General features: G+C 40.7%; 1 protein-coding gene across 6 annotated transcripts in view; it reads right to left on the bottom strand.

Annotated features, from left to right (window-relative positions):
* The window catches only part of pleca (plectin a), a 105,673-nt gene that overhangs the window by 64,147 nt on the left and 17,936 nt on the right, over positions 1–23,590 (bottom strand). For 3 of the 6 annotated variants that reach the window (XM_079655971.1, XM_079655974.1, XM_079655976.1), the window contains exon 1: positions 22,308–22,486. The exons of the other annotated variants lie outside the window; for them this stretch is intronic. In XM_079655971.1, coding sequence (XP_079512097.1) covers positions 22,308–22,353 — 46 coding nt within the window. In that variant the 5' untranslated portion in view covers positions 22,354–22,486. Of the gene's footprint in view, positions 1–22,307; positions 22,487–23,590 lie in introns of those variants that run through there. 6 annotated transcript variants of the gene reach the window in all.

The following is a 23,590-nucleotide window of genomic DNA, read 5'->3' as shown; positions in this document are numbered from 1 at the left end:
TTGTGCATGTGTGTTTGTGAATGGTAGAGCGACAGTGAGGGAACGTGTGTATGTTTCTGGAAGTGAAACGGGAAAGCAGAAAAACAGGTCTGTGATGTATTTTGTGAAACAGAAGAACAGCTAAATAAATGCAACGTCCTCCAAAGAACAGCTCGCCTCTCTCCAGTCATTTAAGCTAAAGTGGGTTATTGAACCTGAAGCTTGTTGCTTCTGCCCTCCTCGACTACGGTCTGGGAGCCGACAGGAAAGTTCAACACACAGATGGCCAGTCCGCCCCTTTGTAGCATATTATTTCGATGGAAGATGAGCAGTTCGCCACTGGGCTTTCAACTAAATAAACACAGCCACGCAAAAACTGCGTCATTTGTACAGCTCCTTATGGGTACTGCAATTAGTGAAGTGCTTTCCTCCGTGGTGAAACGATCAGCACTGCACCACGGAGGAAAGCGGCAGAAAGTCACCTGGAGATAAAGAGAGCGGGGCTGCGTTGCGTGCATGGCTTCCTTCTGCAGGTAACGGGGAGACTCGCTCTGGCGGCGGTCTCGCGTTCAGGATCCGAAAATTAAATATTTTGCACACTTATTCCACTTATTCCTAGTGCGCCACTGGTTAATGCTGGCACGCGTGCCAGGGGTTGCCGACCCCTGTCCTAGACAGTAGGAGAATACTGGTACAATAGAAGAAGAAGGGTCTAAAAAAAGGGGTGGCTTGGCCTCCTTCAGTGAGTTGGGATTTCTGGTCTCATCACCAAGCTGGATTAGGCTCTAAAGTGTATTGGAGGCCTCGGGTTGTGCAATGTGGGGACTTGTATAAACTATATGCACATGATCAGAATACACACAGTGACTAACAAGTTGAAGGGGTGAAGGTCTGTTCTCTGGAGGCAGGTCCATGTAATCTTGTAGGTATGCAATCCCTTCGTCTGTAAAATAGTAACAGGTGTGTTTCCAAGCAAAAGTCTCCCGGACACAGCCCTTAGACTTGAGAGAGCCAGTGGCACAGATCACCTTCAGGTTGGTAACCCCTGTCACTTCAGAGGGCATGGACTGTAGACGCTTGTCCTTCTTGGCCACAAGGACACCATGTCGAAAGAGAATATTGTAGATTGCCCTCAGATCGCATAAGGGCATTAACAAACCAGCTTCTGTTTTGAATGTGGCTTTTCTTTTTAACCTCTTGGAGGAATGATATATTGATATTTTCTTCTGCGTCAGTTTTTCTCAACACTGACAACAGTTCCATCTACCAAGTTGTCATCATGAGTTGGCATGAAGAAACAGTGAGGCTCACAACCACTCATATCTTCCTGATTCCCCAGTTAAAAGAGAAACTGTGTGGCAGTGATGAGAGGGAGGAAAAGAGGGGATTTCAATTGGGGGGTGGGGTGTTGACAGCATGAAGACAGAAACCAAAGGATGAAAGAAAGCCGGGTAGAGAAGGTCTATGCTCTGCGGGGCTATTGGGCATTACTGCTACAAACCCAGATCCATCTAACATATTTCATTTGTATGACTAATACAAAGCAATCAAACAAAGGAACAAGCTTTAGCCAAGGTTTTCTTAAAAACATGTGGACACTAGCCACTATTGCTATGTTCATACTTCAATATATATTTTCAATATTCATAGTTTACCATATCAATGGTGTTTTGTTTGTACCTAAGATTGTTATTAGTGCAGTAATTCATTGTTTTTAGATATTGACACAATATTTATTCTATTTTTCTTTTAAAAAATCAGAAGAGGAATGGTAATTTTGTAAAGAATTTTGTAGGGATGCACTGTTCTGACTTCTTCACTCCCGATAAAAACACAAATTCCAGACTGATATCCAAATGACTTAAACACACACATTCTTTATGGGAAGTAAATGACATTAGTAAGAAATATTATTTTACAATGAACTCAAACCACCTTCAAAAAGCATGAGAATATATATGTAAGGCTTTGTTCTTCTCCTGATTGCTGCTTTTTTATCAAGCCATATTGAAGCATAACGTCAGACACGTCACATGCTTTGTCTGGTGTAAAGATTCATAACACATAACTTTGAATCGCAGTGCACACTGATAACATAGGTGTACAACTGATGCTCTGTTTGTAAAACCAGGTCAAGTGCAGTGATAAGCAAGGGAGCAACAGATCAAAAGGTTTATCTGATAGGAAGCAGAGATGACACACAACCCACTATCAGCAGCGCTGAGGACAAAACCATCATCCAAACAAAACACAAGACACGGCTGCAGCAAGTCTACCACTTTTAGAAGCAAAGGTTTGGTGGATTTAATGTGTCTACTTGAGCACAAAGATACAACATATGGCTATGGCAAATCATAGCTTGTGTTAGAGATGTTATATTTATTTTGGGAAGACTAAAACTAGTTCCCAGTCACTGAGAGATTCAATGATCTTTGGCCTACCCACATTCCCCCAGCAGTCATATCCCACAACCCCAACCAGCCAATTCTGCAAACTTAAATGGAAGAGCCATCGAGGTCACTTATTTCCTTAGGAGAAGACAGTTGTGCCTGTGTTTCCTTCTCTTACTCAACCTCCTTTGGGATGATCGCCATTGGAAATTGCCACAGGGGCTATAAATACAGAGAGGAGGTTTGGAAAATGTTTGCAGGGGATGGGGATTTTCCTTTAAATAAGGTGTTCCCTCCTCTGACAGCTGCTCAAATGTCATTCTGAAGAAAATGTCTGAATAAATAGAATAGAATAGAATGGGAGGGATGAAACCCTCTTTAATGGTCACACATGCAGAGCACACAGCACACACAGTGAAATGTGTTCTCTGCTTTTAACCCATCCTAGTACCAGGAGCTAGTACTAGGAGCAGTGGGCAGCTATTGTACAGCGCCCGGGGAGCAATCGGAGTGGGGCGGGGAAGGGGGTTGTCCGGTGCCTTGCTCAAGGGCACCACAGCAGGGCAGGAGGTGAACTGGGACCTCTCCACATAGCAGGCCACACTCCATATTTAGGTCAGGGACTTGAACCAGCGACCCTACGGCTCACAGTCCAAGCCCCCAAAGACTGAGCCACTGCCGCACAGGCTACAGTGCCCTCTGTATTTCACATTAAGTCCCAGGCTGTGTGTACAGCTAATGCAGGAAAAGTGATGAGAAAAATGAGAACTTCAGCAAATCTGGTAGAACATCTGTTATATGCACTGTAAAGTTTCGAAAGTTTCAAGCCGTTCTAATAATTAGCCCCTTGCACATTTTTTATAATCCTCTTAATGAAAAGCACCTTTGTTTGTCACCCTGTTTGTCAAGGAAAATGAATGCGAAACAGATTCCTTGCTCTCTACTTGAAGCAATATTTCACAACAAGCGCCTGGGAGCAACAGAATGCAGGAGAGGCAATAAGCTGAGCAAGGACAGCAGGTCTAGCTTGAACAGCATTGGTCAATCATTCTTACAGTTTAATAGGGGCTCTGTGTCTACGCCACTTAAAACAATGTACAAATACGTATTAAGCACACTGTGAGCTCTGCAGATAGAGATAACCACACCCTTATGGGACATGGCAACGTTACCACGATCACTGCAAATAATCTTTGCTCCAGACGAGGCTCCATGGCAGATCATACTCGGCAATGATTTGCTGCCAGTTCCATGGTATTTTAATAGCAAGGAATGATAAACTGAAGCAATAAGTGAAGCTATCTGGAAAGAAGGAATCACAAATCATAATCATGACTGACTCTGCTGGGATGGTTAAAAGTGTGATAAATTTCAGGGCACATCAGGGGAGAAGAAAACAGATCTCTCACCGTGCAAACTTGTTTTTGTGATACCTTTAAAAATGTGCAACCTGTATTGTGATGTTTATGAGGCAGAGACTTTATCTCCATGTGCTCTTCATCACCTGTGCTTTGGCTTTAGAACAAACAAAACCACGGCAACAACAGACTTTTGCTTGGTTACTACCAACACATCTCAGAAAAATGAAACTGTCTGTACCTGTGTCAAACCTCTTCCAGCTTCTGCTCTAAAACAAAGCCTTTTTTTAAAACACCAAAGACAACAAAGCAAAGGCTATAACACGATAAGAAATGTATACGTTATATATACACGTTTTAAAAATGTTTCAACTAACCAAATGGGAATTAATATGCTGTGTTAGGGATGGGCGACATGACAATGTAATACCTTGCAATAGTAGAATTGTGTCCACCGGTAGAGATGTGGCAACACGGTTTTGATGCTGCTAGCCATTCTCGCGTGATCTTAAAATACAGGACAATTATGCGACAGGAGAACGAAGAAAACTCAAGGTGACAGTGGCTGCTTTCAAAAACAAACCAATTCAACTCTTTTGGAAGATGAAATGCTCCCTGCATTGAAGTACTGTACAGACTTCATAGCAAGTAATTCAAGCTATATGATTGTCTTCCAAGTCGTTAAACGCAATTCTGCATTTGACATTTGGAAACGGAGCAGTGGGAAAAGTGGTGTTAGCAGTATTGCTTAAACAAAGTACAAGCTCATCTGGTTAAACAAACTATTCTGCAACAATCTAGTATGCATCCAATAGCTGATCGATCAACTGTCTACAGTGAAACAAAAGCCAATACATCCGTCTCATATGTTCTCTCTGTTCTGGGGTTGGTGCCTGCCTCATGTTCGCTGGAAGTAAAACAAAAACGTTATTCTCCCGAGGGCAAACTGATCATCTGCTGATATTCCTTGCAAAACTGTTCCTGACATTTAGAGACTCCAAACTATCAGAAACCAGTACTGTAGGCTTCTGTTTGGGAGTTTAAGGTCTTGCTTTTTTTATTTATCCTCGCAACACACAAAGAAGCCTTGTTAGACAGAAGCAGTTGTGTCCCTAGAAAACCACAGGACAGCGGTAGGTCCCAGTCAGATATGCACAGTGACTTTGTCCCATCTAGGACAGTCACAAACCAGCCTTGTCTGTAAGGGAGCAAGATACTGAATCTGATTCACCAGCAGCATGCTGTTCTGTTTCTGACAAGTTGCAAAAGGCAAAATAAGTAGCTGAAAGACTGCAAGATGACAGGTCATGTCAGGTGGTAGTGGTGCAAGGTGTTTGCTATTGGAATTAAAAACATGGATTGACAAGTGTGGACATGTTTTCGGTGTTCATTTAAAAATAATCAATCAATCGATCAATCAATCAATCAATCAATCAATCAATCAATGTTTATTTATATAGCCCAATATCACAAATGTTACACTTGTCTCAGTGGACTTCACAGTTTTTACAGAATATCAGTATGGCAATACAACAACCTCTGTCTTTAGACCCTCACATCGTACAAGGAAAAACTTCCAGAGAAAACCCACAGTTTAAAAGGGAAAAATGGGAAAAACCTCAGGGAGAGCAACAGAGGAGGGATCCCTCCCCCAGGAAGGACAGACGTGCAATAGATGCCGTGTGTAAATTGAAAAGATAATACATTTGCAACATAGGTAGTCCAAATGTTCGGAAATGCATGTGTGCACAATAGGAAGGTGAATCCACGAGGACACCCATCCAGGACCCACGATACAGGACCACAGCCACGACTCAAGATCCAGGGCTCGCGATCCAGGACACATGACCGCAGGATCATCCATGACTCAGGATCCCAGTGTATATAGACACCAAAAAGAACGAAATTTGAAGACGCTGGGTTAATCGGAACATGAGAGTACAAAGTACACAGGTATGGACAAAGAGAAGGAAGAAGCAAGATGTCCCCCGACAAACTAAGCATATATCAGCAAAACTAGGGGCTGAATCTAATCAGCCCTAACTATAAGCTTTATCAAAAAGGAAGGTCTTGAGTGCACTCTTAAAAACGGATAGGGTGTCTGCCGCACGAACACTCTATGAACAACCAACAACCCTGCATTCTTGGAACGCAATGCCCTAGTAGAACAGTAGGGTATGAGTTATTTAAGGTAAGATGGCGCCTGCCCATTAAGGGCTTTGTCGGCGAGAAGAATAATTTTAAATTATATCCTGTGTTCTATAGGGAGCCAGTGTAAGGCAGCCAGAACAGGAGTAATGTGGTCCCTTTTCCTCACTCTGGTTAGTACACGAGCTGCAGCATTTTGAATCAGCTGAAGCGACTTGACTGACTTCTTGGTACACCCTGATAATAAGGAGATACAATAATCCAGCCTTGAAGTAACAAATGCTAGTACTAGTTTCTCTGCATCGTTTTGAGGCAAGATATGCCTGATTTTTGCAATGTTACGTAGATGGAAGTAGGCGGTCCTTGAAATTGATTTTATGTGGGCTTTAAAGGATAAATCCTGATCAAATATAACACCAAGATTCCTTACAGTCTCACTGGAGGCCAAATTAATGCCATCCATAGTTAGTATATCTTTAGATAATTTGTTTCGTAGATTCTTTGGGCCAAGTACAATAACTTCAAAAAATGTAAGGTCATCCACGTTTTTAAGTCCTTGAGGCAGTCTTGAATTTGATTTAGATGATTAATTTCATAAGGCTTGATTGATAAATATAGTTGAGTATCATCCGCATAACAATGAAAGTTTACAGAATGATTCCTTATAATATTGCCTAACGGAAGCATATATAATGTGAACAAAATAGGTCCGAGCACTGAGCCCTGTGGCACTCCATGGCTAACTTTGGTTTGCGTGGAAGATTCATCGTTGACACGTACAAACTGAGAGCGTTCAGATAGATAGGACCTAAACCAGCCTAAAGCAGTTCCCTGTATGCCAACTAAGTGCTCTAGTCTTTGCAATAGGATATCATGGTCGATAGTATCAAATGCAGCAATGAGATCGAGCAAAACAAGAATCGAGAAAAGTCCCTTGTGTGAGGCTATTAGAAGGTCATTTGTGACTTTAACCAGAGCTGTCTCTGTGCTATGATGTGTTCTAAAGATTGTCCAGACTTAAAATCTTCAAATAAATCATAATTTTTTAAGTAATCACACAACTGTTTTGCGACTGCTTTCTCAAGAATTTTTGAGAGGAACGGAAGATTAGAAATAGGTCTATAGTTGGCTCAAATCTCTGGATCGAGGTTGTGCTTTTTAAGAAGCGGTTTTATCACTGCTACTTTGAATGATTGTGGAACATAGCCTGATAATAAAGACATATTCATAATATTTAATAAAGAAGTGCTAATTCATGGAAAAATTAAAGAAAAGGTGGTTGTTAATTGTTATGGTGACAAGACATGAAAGAGGGTCAGTTAAGAGTGTTACACTCACTAGGATAAGATCTCTGATGAGAAGCTAGTTTGTGATAGTACTTAATCATGGACATTTATATGAATTGGTTAAAATGCTTATAAGAAAAACGTTACTTTCGATATGGGTCATTCAAAAAGTAGTGCAATTACAAAACAGTTAGGGTGACAATGATTAGGACATGATAGCTTATACACTAACAATATGCCTATGGAAATATATATTTTGAAAAGATAGGCTATAACTTACATTAGGAGTTAGAGTAAATGTAACATAGTTAGCTAGCTAACAGTTTTAGCCAAAAAATAGGCAAAAAAGTAACATACACATTTACTGATTTGTAATGAAAGTAACACTAAGAACAGCAATCCAAAGAAGCTGGCATGCTGCACACACAGAATGGCAACAGTTTCATAAAAATGACCATCCTGATATGTTGATTTGAATGGAAATGTATGTTCTACTCTAGTCTACCTCCTTGCAATGCTGGTGAAATGATTATTTTGGGGCATTTTATAAAACAAACTCCATACAAAATGAAATCCTCAACAGAATGCTGGAAGGAGCAAAAGGGTTTCAGTTAGTATTGCACAAACCTCTCGTGAGGATAGAAGTGATTTTCAGTATAAAAGCATTGGAACATGAGCTGTCTAGATTGCGATGGAGGTAAAATGGCTGTCAGTGTGAGCAGTTAATGGATGCTCACAGCATCAAAGTGGCTGAACCCCTGACTTTATGAAAAAAATATGTGATGCGTCTCAGGGAGGCATGAAGCAGCTGCACTGTGGATAGAGGAAATGCTGCTCGGTGCAAAGGTGACAGGGCTCACTTTCTCTAAAAGATCACAAATGTCTTAGAAAGCAGCTAACTGAAGGCTGCACTTTGCAAGAGATGCCAGTTTGAAATCATAAGAGAACTGTGTGATTAAGAGTAACCAGGCCATGGCGACAGAAGAGAGGAAATGTGAGAATTTCCGTGTGTGTGTGTGTGTGTGTGTGTGTGTGTGTGTGTGTGTGTGTGTGTGTCAGACTGGCCACTGCAGTGAATCATCCAAAAACCCATGATAGGTTGTGGTCGGCCAGAAATGCCTGTAACCATGGAAGCATGACACATTACAGAAATATGAGTAAATACACGAGTCCAGAACAGTGGTCAGAGGAGATAGCATCGCTACTGGCAACCCAAAAACAGACAGACTCTTCCTGGAAGTGAAAGCTTTTCAGTGATTCATCACCAGGCAACCATTATTGACCATCCAAAAGTTGCAGATGATAAAAACATCAAAAGACTGGCAGTGTGGGTGCAGGATGAGGTGAGCGCAGACTGGTTTTGACATTATTTTGAAGAGGACACACGCATTCCCCTCAAGGCTATGAAATATATATAATCCCCCAGATAAAAAAACACAAGGATGAGAAGTTGAATTATTAAAAGGAATACTTATAATTTGAGTATCTACACTATGTCTGAAACTCAAAGTTTCTACACTACACAGCTATTTGCACCACTTCTTCAACATTACCCAGAAGCTCTGCTGCAGGCAAGGATTTTTTACAATACATACTGTGCATACCGATCTCAAGAAGAAGTCAATTAGACAGCAGTGTTGTTCACATTTTTTCTATGAACATTTTGACTTTTTGACATTCTCTTGTGGCCTTGGGTCACTGGTGGAATGTATTGAAACTGCTGTGAATCTAAGCAGAGTACTGGGTGTTCCTTTAAGCTCTAGTTGATGCAAAGAAACGAGAGTACTACACCAAACCTTTTGCAGCAATTTAATATTTCTAGCAAGCTGCCAAAGGAGATAAGCTCTAAGCTTCAAAAATAAAGTTTATGTTGGTATGTTCTTGTTGTGGCTGTCATGTAGGGATACTCCTGCAGATGAGGGCTGTTAGAAATGGCACTGTTCCCTCAAAGATTTATATAATATTTAAGAAATGTTCTCAGTGATGCAGAATGGCACTGAAAGCCTAATTGAAACCCACACCAGGGTGTTCTGCGTGTAGATAAGACAGTCAAACGTTTGTTTTACTCCATGGAGGCTTGCAGGCCTCAGTCAACAATCTTCACAACTCATGAAATCTCCTTACACTCAGACCTTGAACACTGTCTTAGGCGCTAATAAACTACCAGATGAAGAAGAAACTTTGTGTACAACTGCCGCGATTAAGAGGATACGACTCGAGGGAATTTAGGGTAATGGGTAGTAAATCCACTGTGGGGCAACAGTGGTGTTTCTGCATGCCAGATAAGCAACAACAACACTTAAAAGGCACTTTGGCAAAGTAACACCCCCGTAGCTAAAATCCTCTTTGGTCAAGCGGGGACTCTGAGGTTATTGTGTCAGCATGATATGTGGGGGGGGGACCTGGACATTAATGGAGTCCTATAAATCCTCATAAACCGTACCCTGACAGTGTGAAAGGGGCTACTATAGAATAAACCCTTTCACTGCTTCCCCTCCCCTCTTCTGTCCCCTTCTAGATCACTCCCAGATTTTACACCACCACGACAAAAATGCGTGATAGAGTGTCAAAGAAGAGGTATCATAGAGAAAAAGCAGCCTTTTTTATATGCAGGGGTACCTTGCTGGCTGTTGCTGGCTGTTGTTGGCTGTTGTTGGCTGTTATGCCTGCGGTGAGAGCTGGAAAACAAACTGCCTCTGCAGCTTTTAAAACTTCATCTCATTGCCAGGACAGTTCTGGAAATGGCACAAGGACGATGGCTTTATAACGTACAATTACTGAGAATTTCAGTAGGAGGGGTGTTTGAATATAACTCACTTTGGATTGCAAAACATAGAATGCATATCATGGTAGGAAATGTAAGGTACTTAATGCAGGCTTTGCTGCAAAGAAAAAGTGTCTGTGAATCAATAAATCAGTTTATTCAAATTTTTTATAAAAACCAACAAGGCCTGGTTCAAAATGTTCAGTGATGAGTGTCCAAACCAGAGGTCGCGTTAACCGAATATTTTCCGTCAATGACTGATTTTTTCTCACAATGAAGGAAAAATCTGAAAGCAGTCCGTCATTTTGACAGATTAGAACACAACTCGGAACAGCGCCAAAATGTCCACATTATATTAAATCCTTAGTGGCCAGGTAGACTGAGGGCGATCTACTGTACTGCAGTATGTAACTATTATTTAGTCATTCACACCCCTGTCCAGTTGGTGGTGAGTGTGTGTATATTAAGTAGCTATTGTCTAGTCTTGTTTTTGACCTCGTTGATTACCTCGTTGTTTAACTAAGCCCAGTAATTGTGATGGTGTGGATAAACGAGGTGAAAAAAGAGGGATTGATGCGGTGGAGGATGAAGGACAAGCCAGTAAGACTAAAACTGACAATGTTCAGCCAGCAGCAGAGGCGCAAGCAAGTGGCAAGGAGTTCAAGCGGGAGTACCGGGTTCAGTGGGAGCAAGACTTTAAGTGGCTGAGGAGGGAAGATGGCAAAATGTTCTGCGACATCTGTAGAAAAGCTAAGATGAGTAACGGATTTGTCCAAGGGTGCACGACGATGCAGAAATCAGCGTTCAGGCTAGGCTACAGCAGATCAATTGAGTTGTTCTTGTAAATGTTTTGTTCATATTTTGATTGTAATTGTCTCATTTAAAACGATGGCATTGTTCATATTTGCCTGTTTATGCACAATGGTCGCAGTGTTTTGAGCGGCCTCTGCCCCCCTCTGCTGTGCTGTCAGTGCAGGAACAAATAAATCATTCATGTTCGTGTTGACATGAAAAGTGACCACACGGTCGGTGTCTCTGTTCATCTTTTTTTTTCTCCATGCCCTTAAAAGTTCTCTATGAATCATTATAAAAAATTAATGAATGAACATTTGCTGCTCTGTACCCAAACATAAATATTAAATATGTCTCATCTCATCATTAAAACATGAAAAATAAAATGACGGGTAATAATGGATTATGACGGAAATTTTACGATCCTGTCCGTCAAAATGACAGCAAAAAAAAAGTCTAATGCAGAGAGACAACAGAGAGAGATTGCAGTGTACTCGACAATAGAAACCTTTAAACAAGTGTCCAGGTCCTAACATCTGTCAGTAAAGCCCGCGTCACACTGTCCCGAAATTGACACCAGATGGACAAACGAATATGGAATTGTGAATTTCGTACGAAGATGGCCTCGAACTTGGTCAACGTCCAAACAACAGCAGAAGCAACAGCCGAAGAAAGTACGATGCCTACAGAAGGCCACACGATGGCACCCGAACCACACACGAAGGCAACATTTACGTTACATTTAAGACAACTGCAACAAAAGTAACAAAAACAATGATGTGAAAGTACTATGGGACTTTACATTTTGGAAACTTGAGATTGTATATAATAAAAATGGTCACTGATATTTTCAGACTTTGTTCTTTACTTTCTCCATCTTTATATGTAGAAGATATTAAGTTTTCTCTGTCATGTTGTTTCCATAGCAATAACAACTTCCTGTCAACAGCGTAAACTTGCCTTCAAAATAAAAGCATCTAAATAAAACAGGAAGTTAACCTAAATTACATTTAGGACATACAACTGCAATGGAAGTAACAAAAACAATGTAAAATCCTTTTCAGTTTCACAGAACATAAATTGGGTTATTTACCTAATATGTTTGCATGATTTTGTTGTGCAATAAAACAACCAGAGAAGCGATCTGCAAGGAAACATTGCACACCGTGGTCCCATCTCGATGTCATCGTACTATAATACGATGGCTACACAACGGCATTGCGAGGGCTTCATGTAGTCATGTTTCCTTCCTAAGACAATCGGGCAGCTTCTTGTTTCCTTCGTATTGTCTTTGTGAGGCGAAAAATGCCCGATGGCACCGGTGATCACACGAAGTAAAGACGTAGATGACACGATTTGACAAGATGCCCTCACGAGTGCCTTACGAAGGGCAAAATGGACACACAAATTCAACACGAAAATGAACCTTTGCAAGGTGTTTCGGCATTTTGCCACCACTCACGAAGATGCTGCCGGAGCCTGAGAAACTCCACCGGCGGTCATACGATGGCTTAAGATGCCCACATGAATGGCCCGATGTTGTTACGATCAGAGCCGCATTTGAACATTTTCTTTATCGTGTGTACATCTGGTGTCAATTTCGGGACAGTGTGACGCGGGCTTAAAGAAATGTATGCTAATTAAACGTGCCTTCTAAATCAATTTAAAATTTGATCAGACTTCGGAGGCACCCAAGTCAATCAACAAGTCGATCGTATCGCTGAAACATTTATTAGACTGATTTGTCAAGTGACAACAACAAAATAAAAATTTTTTTTTACTTTAATCGTGAACTAAATAATACTTTTTGGAGTGTTGGTCCGACAATGAAAGTAAGCTGAATAGCTCTGTAAATCGGGATAATCATTTACTAAACAAACGGGGTGAATTAGATGAAATAATCATTAGTTTCAGCGCTTATATCACACAAAAAGCAGACTGTAAAAACACGTGATTCAATCCTCTCACCAAAGGGCTCAAGATTTAATTTGAGATACAGAAAGAGAGACAGAGACATTGCCTTGATCTGCACATCAGATAGGCTACAGTTGATTCCCTTGGCATCAGAGCAAAGAGCATGTCAGACATAATGACCAACATCCTGCAGCATCTCATGCCACCAACAAACACAGCACAGGCCGCCAGTCACTATCATTAAGTCAAATGAAAAGCTGTATTCATATCCACATACAAAGCTGGTATGTTACTATTGTAGACATTTGGATAATCGTATTGAGACACTGTTACAGAGAAAGAGATTTTATCAAACTCTCTTCTAAGAGACAATGTTTGCTAAATCTAAAGGCTACAAAAACAGTTAAAATTTAAAAATGTTTAGCACATAGAAGGACCTCACCCTTTCTGTGCCACTTGCAGCACCAACTGGCCCCAGGGAGCCACAACTCAAACCCACAAACAGTTTTAAAGGCAGGAACAGCCACTTACCTAGAAGAAAAAACACCAGAGAAAGAGACAAATTTAGCAAAAATGCAGTTCTCCTAAAGTGAAATAGTTACTGTTCCAAAAATATAACTGCTAGTATAAAAAAAAAGCACTTTAAAATGGGAGTGGTGTTGACACAAACACTGTGCGTTAGTTGATAATGGATTGAACAGTGCCAACAAAACCTTTTGGAAATGCTTTTAACGGTATAAGATGCAGATTAATGAGAAGACCACAAAACCCTTCTGGGCAAAATTAAAGAAAGACAAATAAAGCAGATGGAAATGGCTTTTGAAGTAGCATTGATCTTCATAGTACTTAACTCTGTGAATGCAATCTCATTAAGGCCCCCGACAACTCTGCCATCAGCCTGCAGTAGCTTCACTAACAGCGACACCTGCTGACCCCTGCAGGGACAGCTACAAGCCCAAAAGCAGCTGTGTTTTAAAGCTCGTCTTTCAAGTGGTTTAAGAGTCACCTGGTTTCAATTCCTGAGCTGATTCCCCTTGCCCTAACCAAACAAAGCAAGGCGAGTGTAATCATGTCCCCCCGAGAGGAGGATTAGAGGAGGGAGTGTATGATTAGAAAGGATGTGTCAGTACAGAGGCAGTCTCCCTACTGAATTACAGGAAACCTGGGGTTAATGACATTATGTAATCACATCAGCTAAATTAGGAGGACGCTCCGCTAAGATTGTGGCCAGATTTTTTAAACCAGCATGACTGACAGACTCACTGACAACTGTAACAGGATTACACTCACTACTATCATTACTATTACTGAGCAATACAGAGCCAACACAGAGCACACAATCAGTTCTTACAGACTGAATTATACACCTACAACAGAATATGAGAAACAAAGACTGAGTGCCTAGATTTATATTGGGCTTGTTGTAATCCATGTTTCTGGTACTGGTCACTTTTATTCCATCCTGTTTATTTCTGAAATAATTGATTTGCTTTTAAACAATCGCTGAATAAATCTGAGGTTAGTGGTGAAAAAAAAGGTCCAAAGCAAGCTATCCCAATCCTGCATTGACCCATAATGCACCAACATTAAAGACTTCAGATCAAGTATCAAGGCTCAGGGCCCATTTATACGGGAAGGCAAATGCAAACAAAACGCAAACGAACCGAAATCGAAATCAAAAAAGTCTTCCGTTCACACCGATACAGCTCAATAATCGTGTCCCTTCACTCGAGACCGCTCGACCCGCTGGAGACGCTGTATACATATGCCGGGCCTGTAAGTGGCGCTCTACTTCCACCACAAAATACACCAAAAGCAGCGAAGAAGACCCCTGAGCATGGTTGCCATGGTTGCTTGGTTGTCTCCACGGTGGATTTAGCAACATGTAGTTCATGTAGTTCTCCATGTCCACTTTGGTTGTGGTAGAGGAGCTGTAGATTTTGCACTAACATCTGTAGCATGGTCAGTAGCAGTAGCAGTAGCTACTGACCATGCTACAGCAGTGAGCAGCAGAGGTGGGGGGAGGCGGGGCTATGGCTTCATCGTTATCAGGGAAAGGTCGTACAGGACTTACACACGGAGCCATTTGGCCCCCCAGAGCGTTCCGTCCACAGATCTATCCACCTTGGGAACCGTTATCGTTTGAGGGGTCCGTTTCCGCGGTTCCGTTACGGCCTCGTGTGGATGAACGGGCTATACGAAAGAAAAAAGTAGCAGATACAACCCGTTTCGTTCCCGTGTAAACAGCACCTCAGTGTAGTCACTGTGGTGTTTGTTATTTTAGGGGTTTGTTTACTCAAACTCTTTTCTGCATTACCTAATTTTCTTATCGATCTTGGTTTGTTAGTTCTACGCTTTTTCTAAAATGTTCATTTATTAAGGGGTGTGTATTAGGAAAGGCTTTCCTACTAAAACCCGTAATACAGGAAAATGCACACCCCTTAAGTTAAGAAATGCACATTTTGAGTGCTGAACATTCAACAGCTGACAGCCTGATGCTAAAAAGCCCTGCAGGGGATTCTGGGTCATCAGCTGTTTTTTTGGGCCACTTTATGGCAGCAGAAGCAGCAGAGAGTAAATGTACTTAATACCAACATATTACTTGTCTTAAGTTGATAAGACAAACCTGTTAGCAACATGCAACAGATATGTATGTGCCAAAGATACATTGGGATCAAATATCCACTCTCGGTTACTGTAGGTCGTAATCAAAGCAATGTAGCTCTTTAGCTGCTAAATGTTAGCGGTAACCTTGGCCGTTTCTCAATCGCGAGTACACATGCTGCAGAGCAACTATTTCAAGTATACTACGTCATAGAGTGGCGCAGAATGCTGGGCATTTAACATGCATTTAAACAGTCCTTTGGCGCCACTCGATGACATAGTATACTTGAAATAGTTGCTCTGCAGCAGTTTTACTCGCGATTGAGAAATGGCCTTTGTCTGCTGTTTGGTTACCAGCAGATGGTGTACACTACATTTATCAGAACTGTTTTGCTGAAAACGGCTGGTAATCTAAAACTTTCTTGCCCAATGCATATACGCAGTACAGATTGGGCATTCACAAGAATATGCGAGTAGGTAATGACAAAGTTAATGTGATAAAGTTCAAGCGAGCATTTGTATTACTCTTGAATAAAGAGTGTAATTGGGTGGCGTTAAAGAATGTTGGCAAAACTCCAAATACTGTGCAGGTTATCCAAAGTTTAAGAACAGGGGGAGTTGATTTTTTTTCACGATCTGATCTGATCTGATCATCTACATAAACAGAGCATAAGCATGAAAAATATTCTTGGTCTTTGTTGTTATTTGATACAGCTAATACATGTATTTAGGGGCGTGGAAAAAATGTAGTCGGCTGGACAGGAAGGTAAAAAAAGCATTGACGTTGAGATGTCGTGTCCGAAAATATTGTTGATGGGATTTATAAAACTGAATCATAAGAATAACGTTTCGGCTGTAAAACCAAAACAAGCAGAAGGACACTCAAACATTTAGTAGACCTGATAAGAACAATGGAAATGTGTTGTAATTATATTTATTTTTAATTTGTAAAACATATTGATTTCAATTGAATTAAGGCGGGGCAAACTCTTTGGTGTTCTTATGTCTCTGCATGCAGTGTACGTGGTTATAGTGTTCCCATCTGGAGTGACTACTATCCCTGGCTGGACAGAAACAGGTGAGGAATCTGAAACATGGCCATGCACCAATTTCTTCAGCTCAAATAGCAGCTGAAGCATATGAGAGCAACTTAATATTGCTTCTACAGATACAGACAGAGTGACATATGATCCCTCCATATCTGAGCATGAAACACAGACAGGATGTATGCATCAGCAACATTCAGCAGACACGCCTAATGAGGCCAGTTCAGGCGTTCAAGACATACAAATGTACAGAAAGATGTCCATTTCACAAGCATATTTAGTGTTTTAAACTATGAGCCCCACCGCTCAAATACAGCAGCCACTTATTTATCCCCTGCATTGGATCGTTATATGCTGGGATATTCTTGGCAAGCAAAAGTGCAGCAGTAAAGAAGAAAAGAAAATGCTGATGTGATGCTGGACTGTTATCTGCAGATCAAACAGAGCACGACTGCAGATACACATGTTGAGGGGAAATAAGGAAGCAAATCAAAGTGGGATACTTATTCATCACTAAATAGGAGATTACAACCTAAACCATATACTTATAGGTCATGAGGAAACCACATAATAACCCCAATCATGTTGTTGCTTTTAAGTTGGTTCTGGAAAGCATACATGTTGTTTATCTGTACAACGGAAAGCTGCAATCGATAGAGTTTCAGTAGAAGCATTTTCCCCTCATGATCATTAAACCGATATAGTTCAGATGTTTTGTGGCGTGGTAAACGTTTACTAGTCCTTTTAAACATCAAAGTCACACAATTATACAAATGAAAATAACCGTAATGCGAGGTAAAATTCGATGAAGTGTACACTTAAACTGACATTGTTTTTTTTTTAAGGTGGGCTTTTCTTTTTATGTTTCTAAATTACATTATGCTGCCACACTGGTGTCTGATTCTCCAAGCTTAAAGGTGATACACTTAAATGGATAGGTAGGCCATATAATCTCCCCTTTAAAAAGTCAGGACTAACCCCTTTAGGTGTTTAGAAAGCATTTGCTTAAAGCTACACTGAACAAAAATATAAACGCAACACTTACCCTAACCCTAATCCTAACACTCACACCAGATACTGACTGGTTTTCGGACCCCCCCAGACCCCCCCAATAAAGCAAAAATGCATGTTTAATGGTGGCCTTTTATTGTGGCCACCCTAAGGCACACCTGTGAAATAATCATGCTGTCTAATCAGCATCTTGATATGCCACACCTGTGAGGTGGGATGGATTTTCTCGGCAAAGGAGAAGTGCTCACTATCACAGATTTTTTCAGATTTATGAACAATATTTGAGAGAAATTGTTATTTTGTGTATATAGAAAATGTTTTAGATCTTTGAGTTCATCTCATGAAAAATGGGAGCAAAAACAAAAGTGTTGCGTTTATATTTTTGTTCAGTGTATATTCAATTTTTGGTTCTGAGTTTCCTTATCTGAATATCTAATAAATTAAACAATATAAAATATCACCAAAACACATGGATTTGTTACAGCTTAATTATCACCTGTCTAACTGATACTGCAATCACAAGTGATGTCAAAACAATGTCACATGGTATTGCCGACAATAGCAAGCACTTCCTGTCTGTCTCTGTTCATGTTATAGACACAACGGTCTTCCCTCAGGGCTGCAGGTTTGGAAACAACAGCTGATGACCCAGAATCACCTGCAGAGCTCATTAGGAAACAGGTTGTCAGCTGTGGCCTGTTCAGTACTCTGTGTGCACCGTTCATAACTCTCATTCCAGTTCAAACAAAGGCAATCCCTACGTGAGGTTGTATCACCGTTATTGTGAAAAAGGGAATCCACTGAATGATTCCAAAAAGGGCTAGTGTCATTGTTAGTACCTGAACTTGATAAGCAGAACACAGCTTTATTATTTATATGTGTACTATATGCTTGTTTCCCCCTGAACATATTAATCTGGGTAGAACTCCTATATTAATGTTTTTGTATACTGTATATAATGTAGCCACTTCTTTTAAGTCTTATGATTAATCAATTACTTTCTGAGTATCTGTGTAAAATATTGAAGTAGCTCTTCAAAACACAACCTGCCACTGTCAGGAAACCACTTTGACACGTACGTCTGAAACACTAAACCGTCAGAGCTCAAGAGCACTGACCCCTGCCCTGACCTTCCTTTTAACTGGATATGGCTGGTTTGAACCTGCACTGCTTGAAAGGCCCAACTTTCAAGCAGGCATATAACATACAGGAGGCATCACTCACAGTAGTGCACTGTTGAGTTGGAGAAGATGGAAACAAAACAATGCAGAAATCAGGTAAGAAACAGAAGAATGCTAAACAAAAGAAAATACATTTTCAGAGTTAAAGGTGGGGTAGGTAATTTTGGAGAAACCAGCTCGAGTGCGCTAGAATTTGAAAATACACAGCCGGAAAAAATCTGCCACTTCCTCACAGAGCGCCTCCTCCAACACACACGAACATGCACATGACCAATGAGGGCACGAGATAAGTTTGTGCACAGATGGAAGGCTGAAAGGCAGGTAGGCCATCCATTTATTTTAGCCGGGCCGGCTCAGATGATTGGTTTAAAGTACTACGGCTTCCACAGATGATATTTTTTTATGGATTTTTGTCAAAGCACTTAAGATATTCATTGCTATCGGGATGTTAAGAGCATTCCATGGAATATAACAAAAAGGGTATCTCGAGCCGGTTTCTCAAACTTAACTACCCCACCTTTAAGTAAGAAAGTAAATTAGAAAGAAAAGCTTCCATCAGTGGCGAGCCATCATGCCCTTTCTGAGAGCCTAAGATAGTCTAAACAATTATATTTGAAAAGAAAAAAAGAAAAATGTAAATATTTTTTTTGTTATATTTTTATTAGTTTTACCAAAATAACTTGATTTATTTGTATTTAAAATAACATTTCCAAAGAAATAAATCTTTCGAATCTGCCTGTTCAGTTTCGGTTTGAATGTGAAGGGTTAAATGAAAGAAGCTCCTTGAGCTGTCTCTGCGAGTTACTGTGTGAAGATAGGAGCTGATTGGTGGTCCTGCTGTAAATTCACAGAGGGCCTGCTACTGTATAGTAACTCAACGAGAGAGTAATGTCAAATGACAGTACAATTGACCAATCATATCTTCCCTCTAAATGGGCGGGCTTTATTTTCGCAGACTTTATGACAAGTTCCGCCCGCTGTGAGCTCTATGCAAGTGGTGCAGTGACGCGTCCTAAAACCCGGAAGTAAGCAGCGCTCGGATTTCCTCGACAGAAAGCAATGGGATTTCTCCATAGGATTTTGGTCTGTGGAAAATGAACCTTTTAGATAAATGCACGTTTTGTTCAGCCGAATAATATCCACATGTCCACCCTACTTTTATCATTTTCTAATCATAAATCTAATCGATAGATTTATGATCGATAGATGTATGATTAGCATAGGTTCGTTCTCGTTCATGATGGCTCACTTCATTGATAGTGATGACATCGTTGCGAAATTATTAACCGAGTCATTTTCAAGATTGAGTTACAATAATAAACTGGAGTGGCAAAGGATCAGCTGCATGACCCCGTTAACAAAAATGAGTTCATTGTTAGTTCAGCAAATTCAGCTCTTTGGCCCTTTTTCAGAGATCTGCATAAGCCTTAAATGAGCTCAGAAATATCTAGGTCAAGAACCCAAAGCTGTCTGGTAGACCAAGGTTAAATTGAGAAGAATGTCAAGATGTTTTGAAGGGTGAACTCTACTGTCAGGAATGAGTCATCAAAGCCATGTGTCAAAGTGGCCCCGCTTGTCCCAACACACACAGGAGAGCATCAACAGGCTCTTGTGTCAAAGAGCTGATTCTGTACCAAGTGCCTGGAAATAGCTGACAAAAGCCCACAATGGGAGCAATGGTCTTGAGGTGACGACATGCTTACAAATGAAGTGAGCTTCACTAAGTAAGCAGCAGTGTTTAAAATATTAAGGAACTCCTTTGGGAGTGCTCAGTGAAGCGAGGGAGCTTTTGTCCCAGGAGCTCTGTGGAAAACATTCTCAGCCTGTCTGAGTGAGGAGGACTTCTTCCAAAGTCTGACCACATTTCGCCAAAATACTCCAAACAAACCAAAAGTCCACACAGAACAGCTTTTCTTTTTTTTTTTACTCCTTTTGGCTCTCACTAGTTGGGTTGGGTTCTGTCGCCTTAAATTTGAGGCTTTCTGTCACTATAATTGTCAGTCAGTGTGCTGTGAATCCTTTACTTAGTGAGATATATGCATATACAGTATGCTGAACATTGAGTCACAGACACACAGTAAATGAAGCACACTCTCAATGGCCTGAATAACTTAGTCTGGAAATACCAACCATGCAGACAGTGGTGCCTGCAGGGCATGAAATATAGATGGAAGGAGAGGAGTAGTACGTGAATATATTTAAGAGGCCTTAGGGACAGAACTTACTCAGAATATCCACACAGTTGGGTGCATGCCAATAATAAGACTAAGAGTTTGATTCAAAACAGAATTGGCCTTACTTTGCAAGTTAAGCAACATACCATAATACCAATCCCTGGAGAAAAGGATTGGGTATTATTAGAAAAAGTATGATACCAGAGTTTTAGACAATACTTTCTTAATTTGAACAGAATCAATATTCTTATTAAAAAAACAAGCCAAAGGTCTCAAATATTAAGTAACATACAAAAAAGAACTTCCCTATAAGTAAATAAAAAGTCCATCCGGACTAATACCACCAGACACAGAGACAGCTTCATCCCGCAGGCACTAAGACTGTTAAACAACTGAACTGCTGAAACAATTTCATAACATTCATCTGCTACTTAGTAATTATCTATTATCTAATATATCATTCCAATAACTTGTATAGACTTGTATTGCACTCTTCCACTTTTTTTTCTCAATTATTTTTACAACTATTTTTCTTTTGTATTACTTTTAATATAATATTGCTTTTAATATTGTCTGCTTATCTGTATTATTGTGTTGCATTGTTGAAGAAGCCTGTGACATAAGATTTTCAATGACATTACTCTGTAGCTATGTTAGTTTGACAATAAAGAACCTTGAACCTTGAAAATATAGGTTGAAATGATTAAGGGATCAATGACAAAACTGCTGTTTTGCTGTTTTATATCCAATTAAACTAAATATCTTTGGTTCTGGACTTGTGGTCAGATAAAACAAGGCACCTGAAGTAACATTGGAGATATAGCAATGAGGATTCTTTCAATTTTTTGACATTTTAGACAATTCATCTAAACAACAATTGCCAAATTAATTTCATAATAAAACTGAGTTGCGGCTCCAATCTCATTAAATACCTGTTACAAATGCTTGTGAAACTGATCATGCATTGGAACGTTTCTGATCGTTGTCAGAGACACATTGCGGTCAATAGTATTGAGCTTTAATATCAAGCCCGAATGGAGAACTAGCTGCAAGAAATTAGACTGAGAAGGGTTATATACTGTAACTGGATTCTGAGACATGTAGGTCGTGGGATACCTATAAGGGAGAGAAGTGGGAGGAGCACACTGCTGATGTAAACACTAGATGTAGGAAACATCTAACCATGCTGCAGCCTGACGAGCAGCAGAACAGATGTAAACATATTTCCTGCAGATGTTGTCCTCTGACCAGGCTGAACATTGTTATCTCTGACTGAGGGGCAAAGCACGGCCGTATCCCTGCTGTTACCGCGGTGATGCAGCAGCAGTCACTCTGCATCTCCCGGCGCAGACGCAGTCACTGTGCCGCATGCAGCAGCAGCAGCCCCCAAAGCTTGTAAAACACATCCTCTCTGCACAATCATTGCCCCTGCCCCCTGATCCCTCTGCTCACGCCTGGACACAAAGAAGAACAAAAGCTCTTCATCTACAAAGAGCATGTCTGACAACAGAACAGAGGATTATGATACCTCCATTTTACCCGACAGCCCGGAAACCATTCAAAACTGAACTTTGTCCAAAACGATGAGGACGTCCTCACCATCGTGGGCAAACAAGGCAGTCCAGAATACGCTAAATATTGAAAAAGGCGTGAGGAGTACCTTTTAGAGAGCTGATCTCATGCTGGATAGATCTTCCAGGGTCCATGCTCACGGTGTCTGCAAACCGACGAGTCAGCTCTGAAACACCAGGCTTGAGGATGCAAACGTCTCTCCGCTAACTGCAGCCTGTTTCTCCCTCTCTCCGCTCCGCTGCTGCCACAGAAGTTGGCAGCTTAGTGTTTTTGTTCTCCCTCTCTCTCCTGCCGGCTTGTACACAATCGCTGTCAGCAGAGAAATTGTGAAAGGAAGGAGCTCCCTCCTTTCTCTCCCACCTCAGTCTCACCCCTCCCTGATGTTGTCCCGTCCCATCCTTGTGGTGCTCAGGGAGGCTCTTTAACCAATAACAGTCAGGTTGCACCATCACATCACAACAGTGTGTACAGCTGAAGGGAAGCAGCCAATGCAGAGTGTGAAATGATGACAGATTTAACTGTAGGAGGTGCTGTATGAGAAGTGTTCATGTTCATTCCCAGATAAAATATTACTCTGTCTCTAGGAGATACAAATAAACAGTTTACTTTGACATGTGGTGTTATAAAACTAGATATCTGTTCAAATATAAAGTATAAAATCAGGGTAAGGGACGTTTCCTTCTCCCTCAGGACAATGGCGTCAGTGACTCAGCATTACCTCCCCCTTTAAAACTAAAAGCCTTTCTATTTTAATGAAAATCGCTGCAGAGGATACCTTGGCTCTCAGGGAGGGGCTCAGATGACACAGCACTTTTTTAGTTAACTAAACTTTGCAATCAGAATGAAATGAAATGATGGCACTTTGAAATAGATTTAATTACATTCCCATGACAGCTAATGAGAACTTCAAATTACACACATTTTAAATTGAGTTTGTAAAAAAAAAGATATTAAGCAAACGATCCAATCCAGCAGTAAAAATACACAAATAAAGGTTTATATTGTTAGAGCCTCGACAGTGTTATTTTAGAAGATGAAGGTTATGCTGCCTTTGACTCAGCAGTCTCTTCAATCCTCCAAAGACTGGCTGGCACTCTGCTGTGTCGTGTCTGAAGTCAGCAATACTGAAATTGCTATGCTGTCTAAGTATGAATAAATTGACAGCCAAGCCATATGCCTCTACATTTAAGACTTTGAACAGAAGTGGAAAACATATAACAATACGTGTGTGCAGTATGAAAAACTCAGAATTCCTAGTTGGCAGAATTTAACTAAGTATAACACATTGCGATTGTAAATTATTTTATTAAAAAGGATCAGCATAAAAGTGTCCAATATGATCTGGTAGTGCCTAATATTAAAACAGGCCCT

This window comes from Notothenia rossii (assembly GCF_949606895.1).
Source record: "Notothenia rossii genome assembly, chromosome: 10".
NCBI lineage: Eukaryota > Metazoa > Chordata > Actinopteri > Perciformes > Nototheniidae > Notothenia > Notothenia rossii.
Note: the sequence above shows the minus strand (reverse complement) of the source record. Positions and strands in the feature narration are given on the sequence as shown.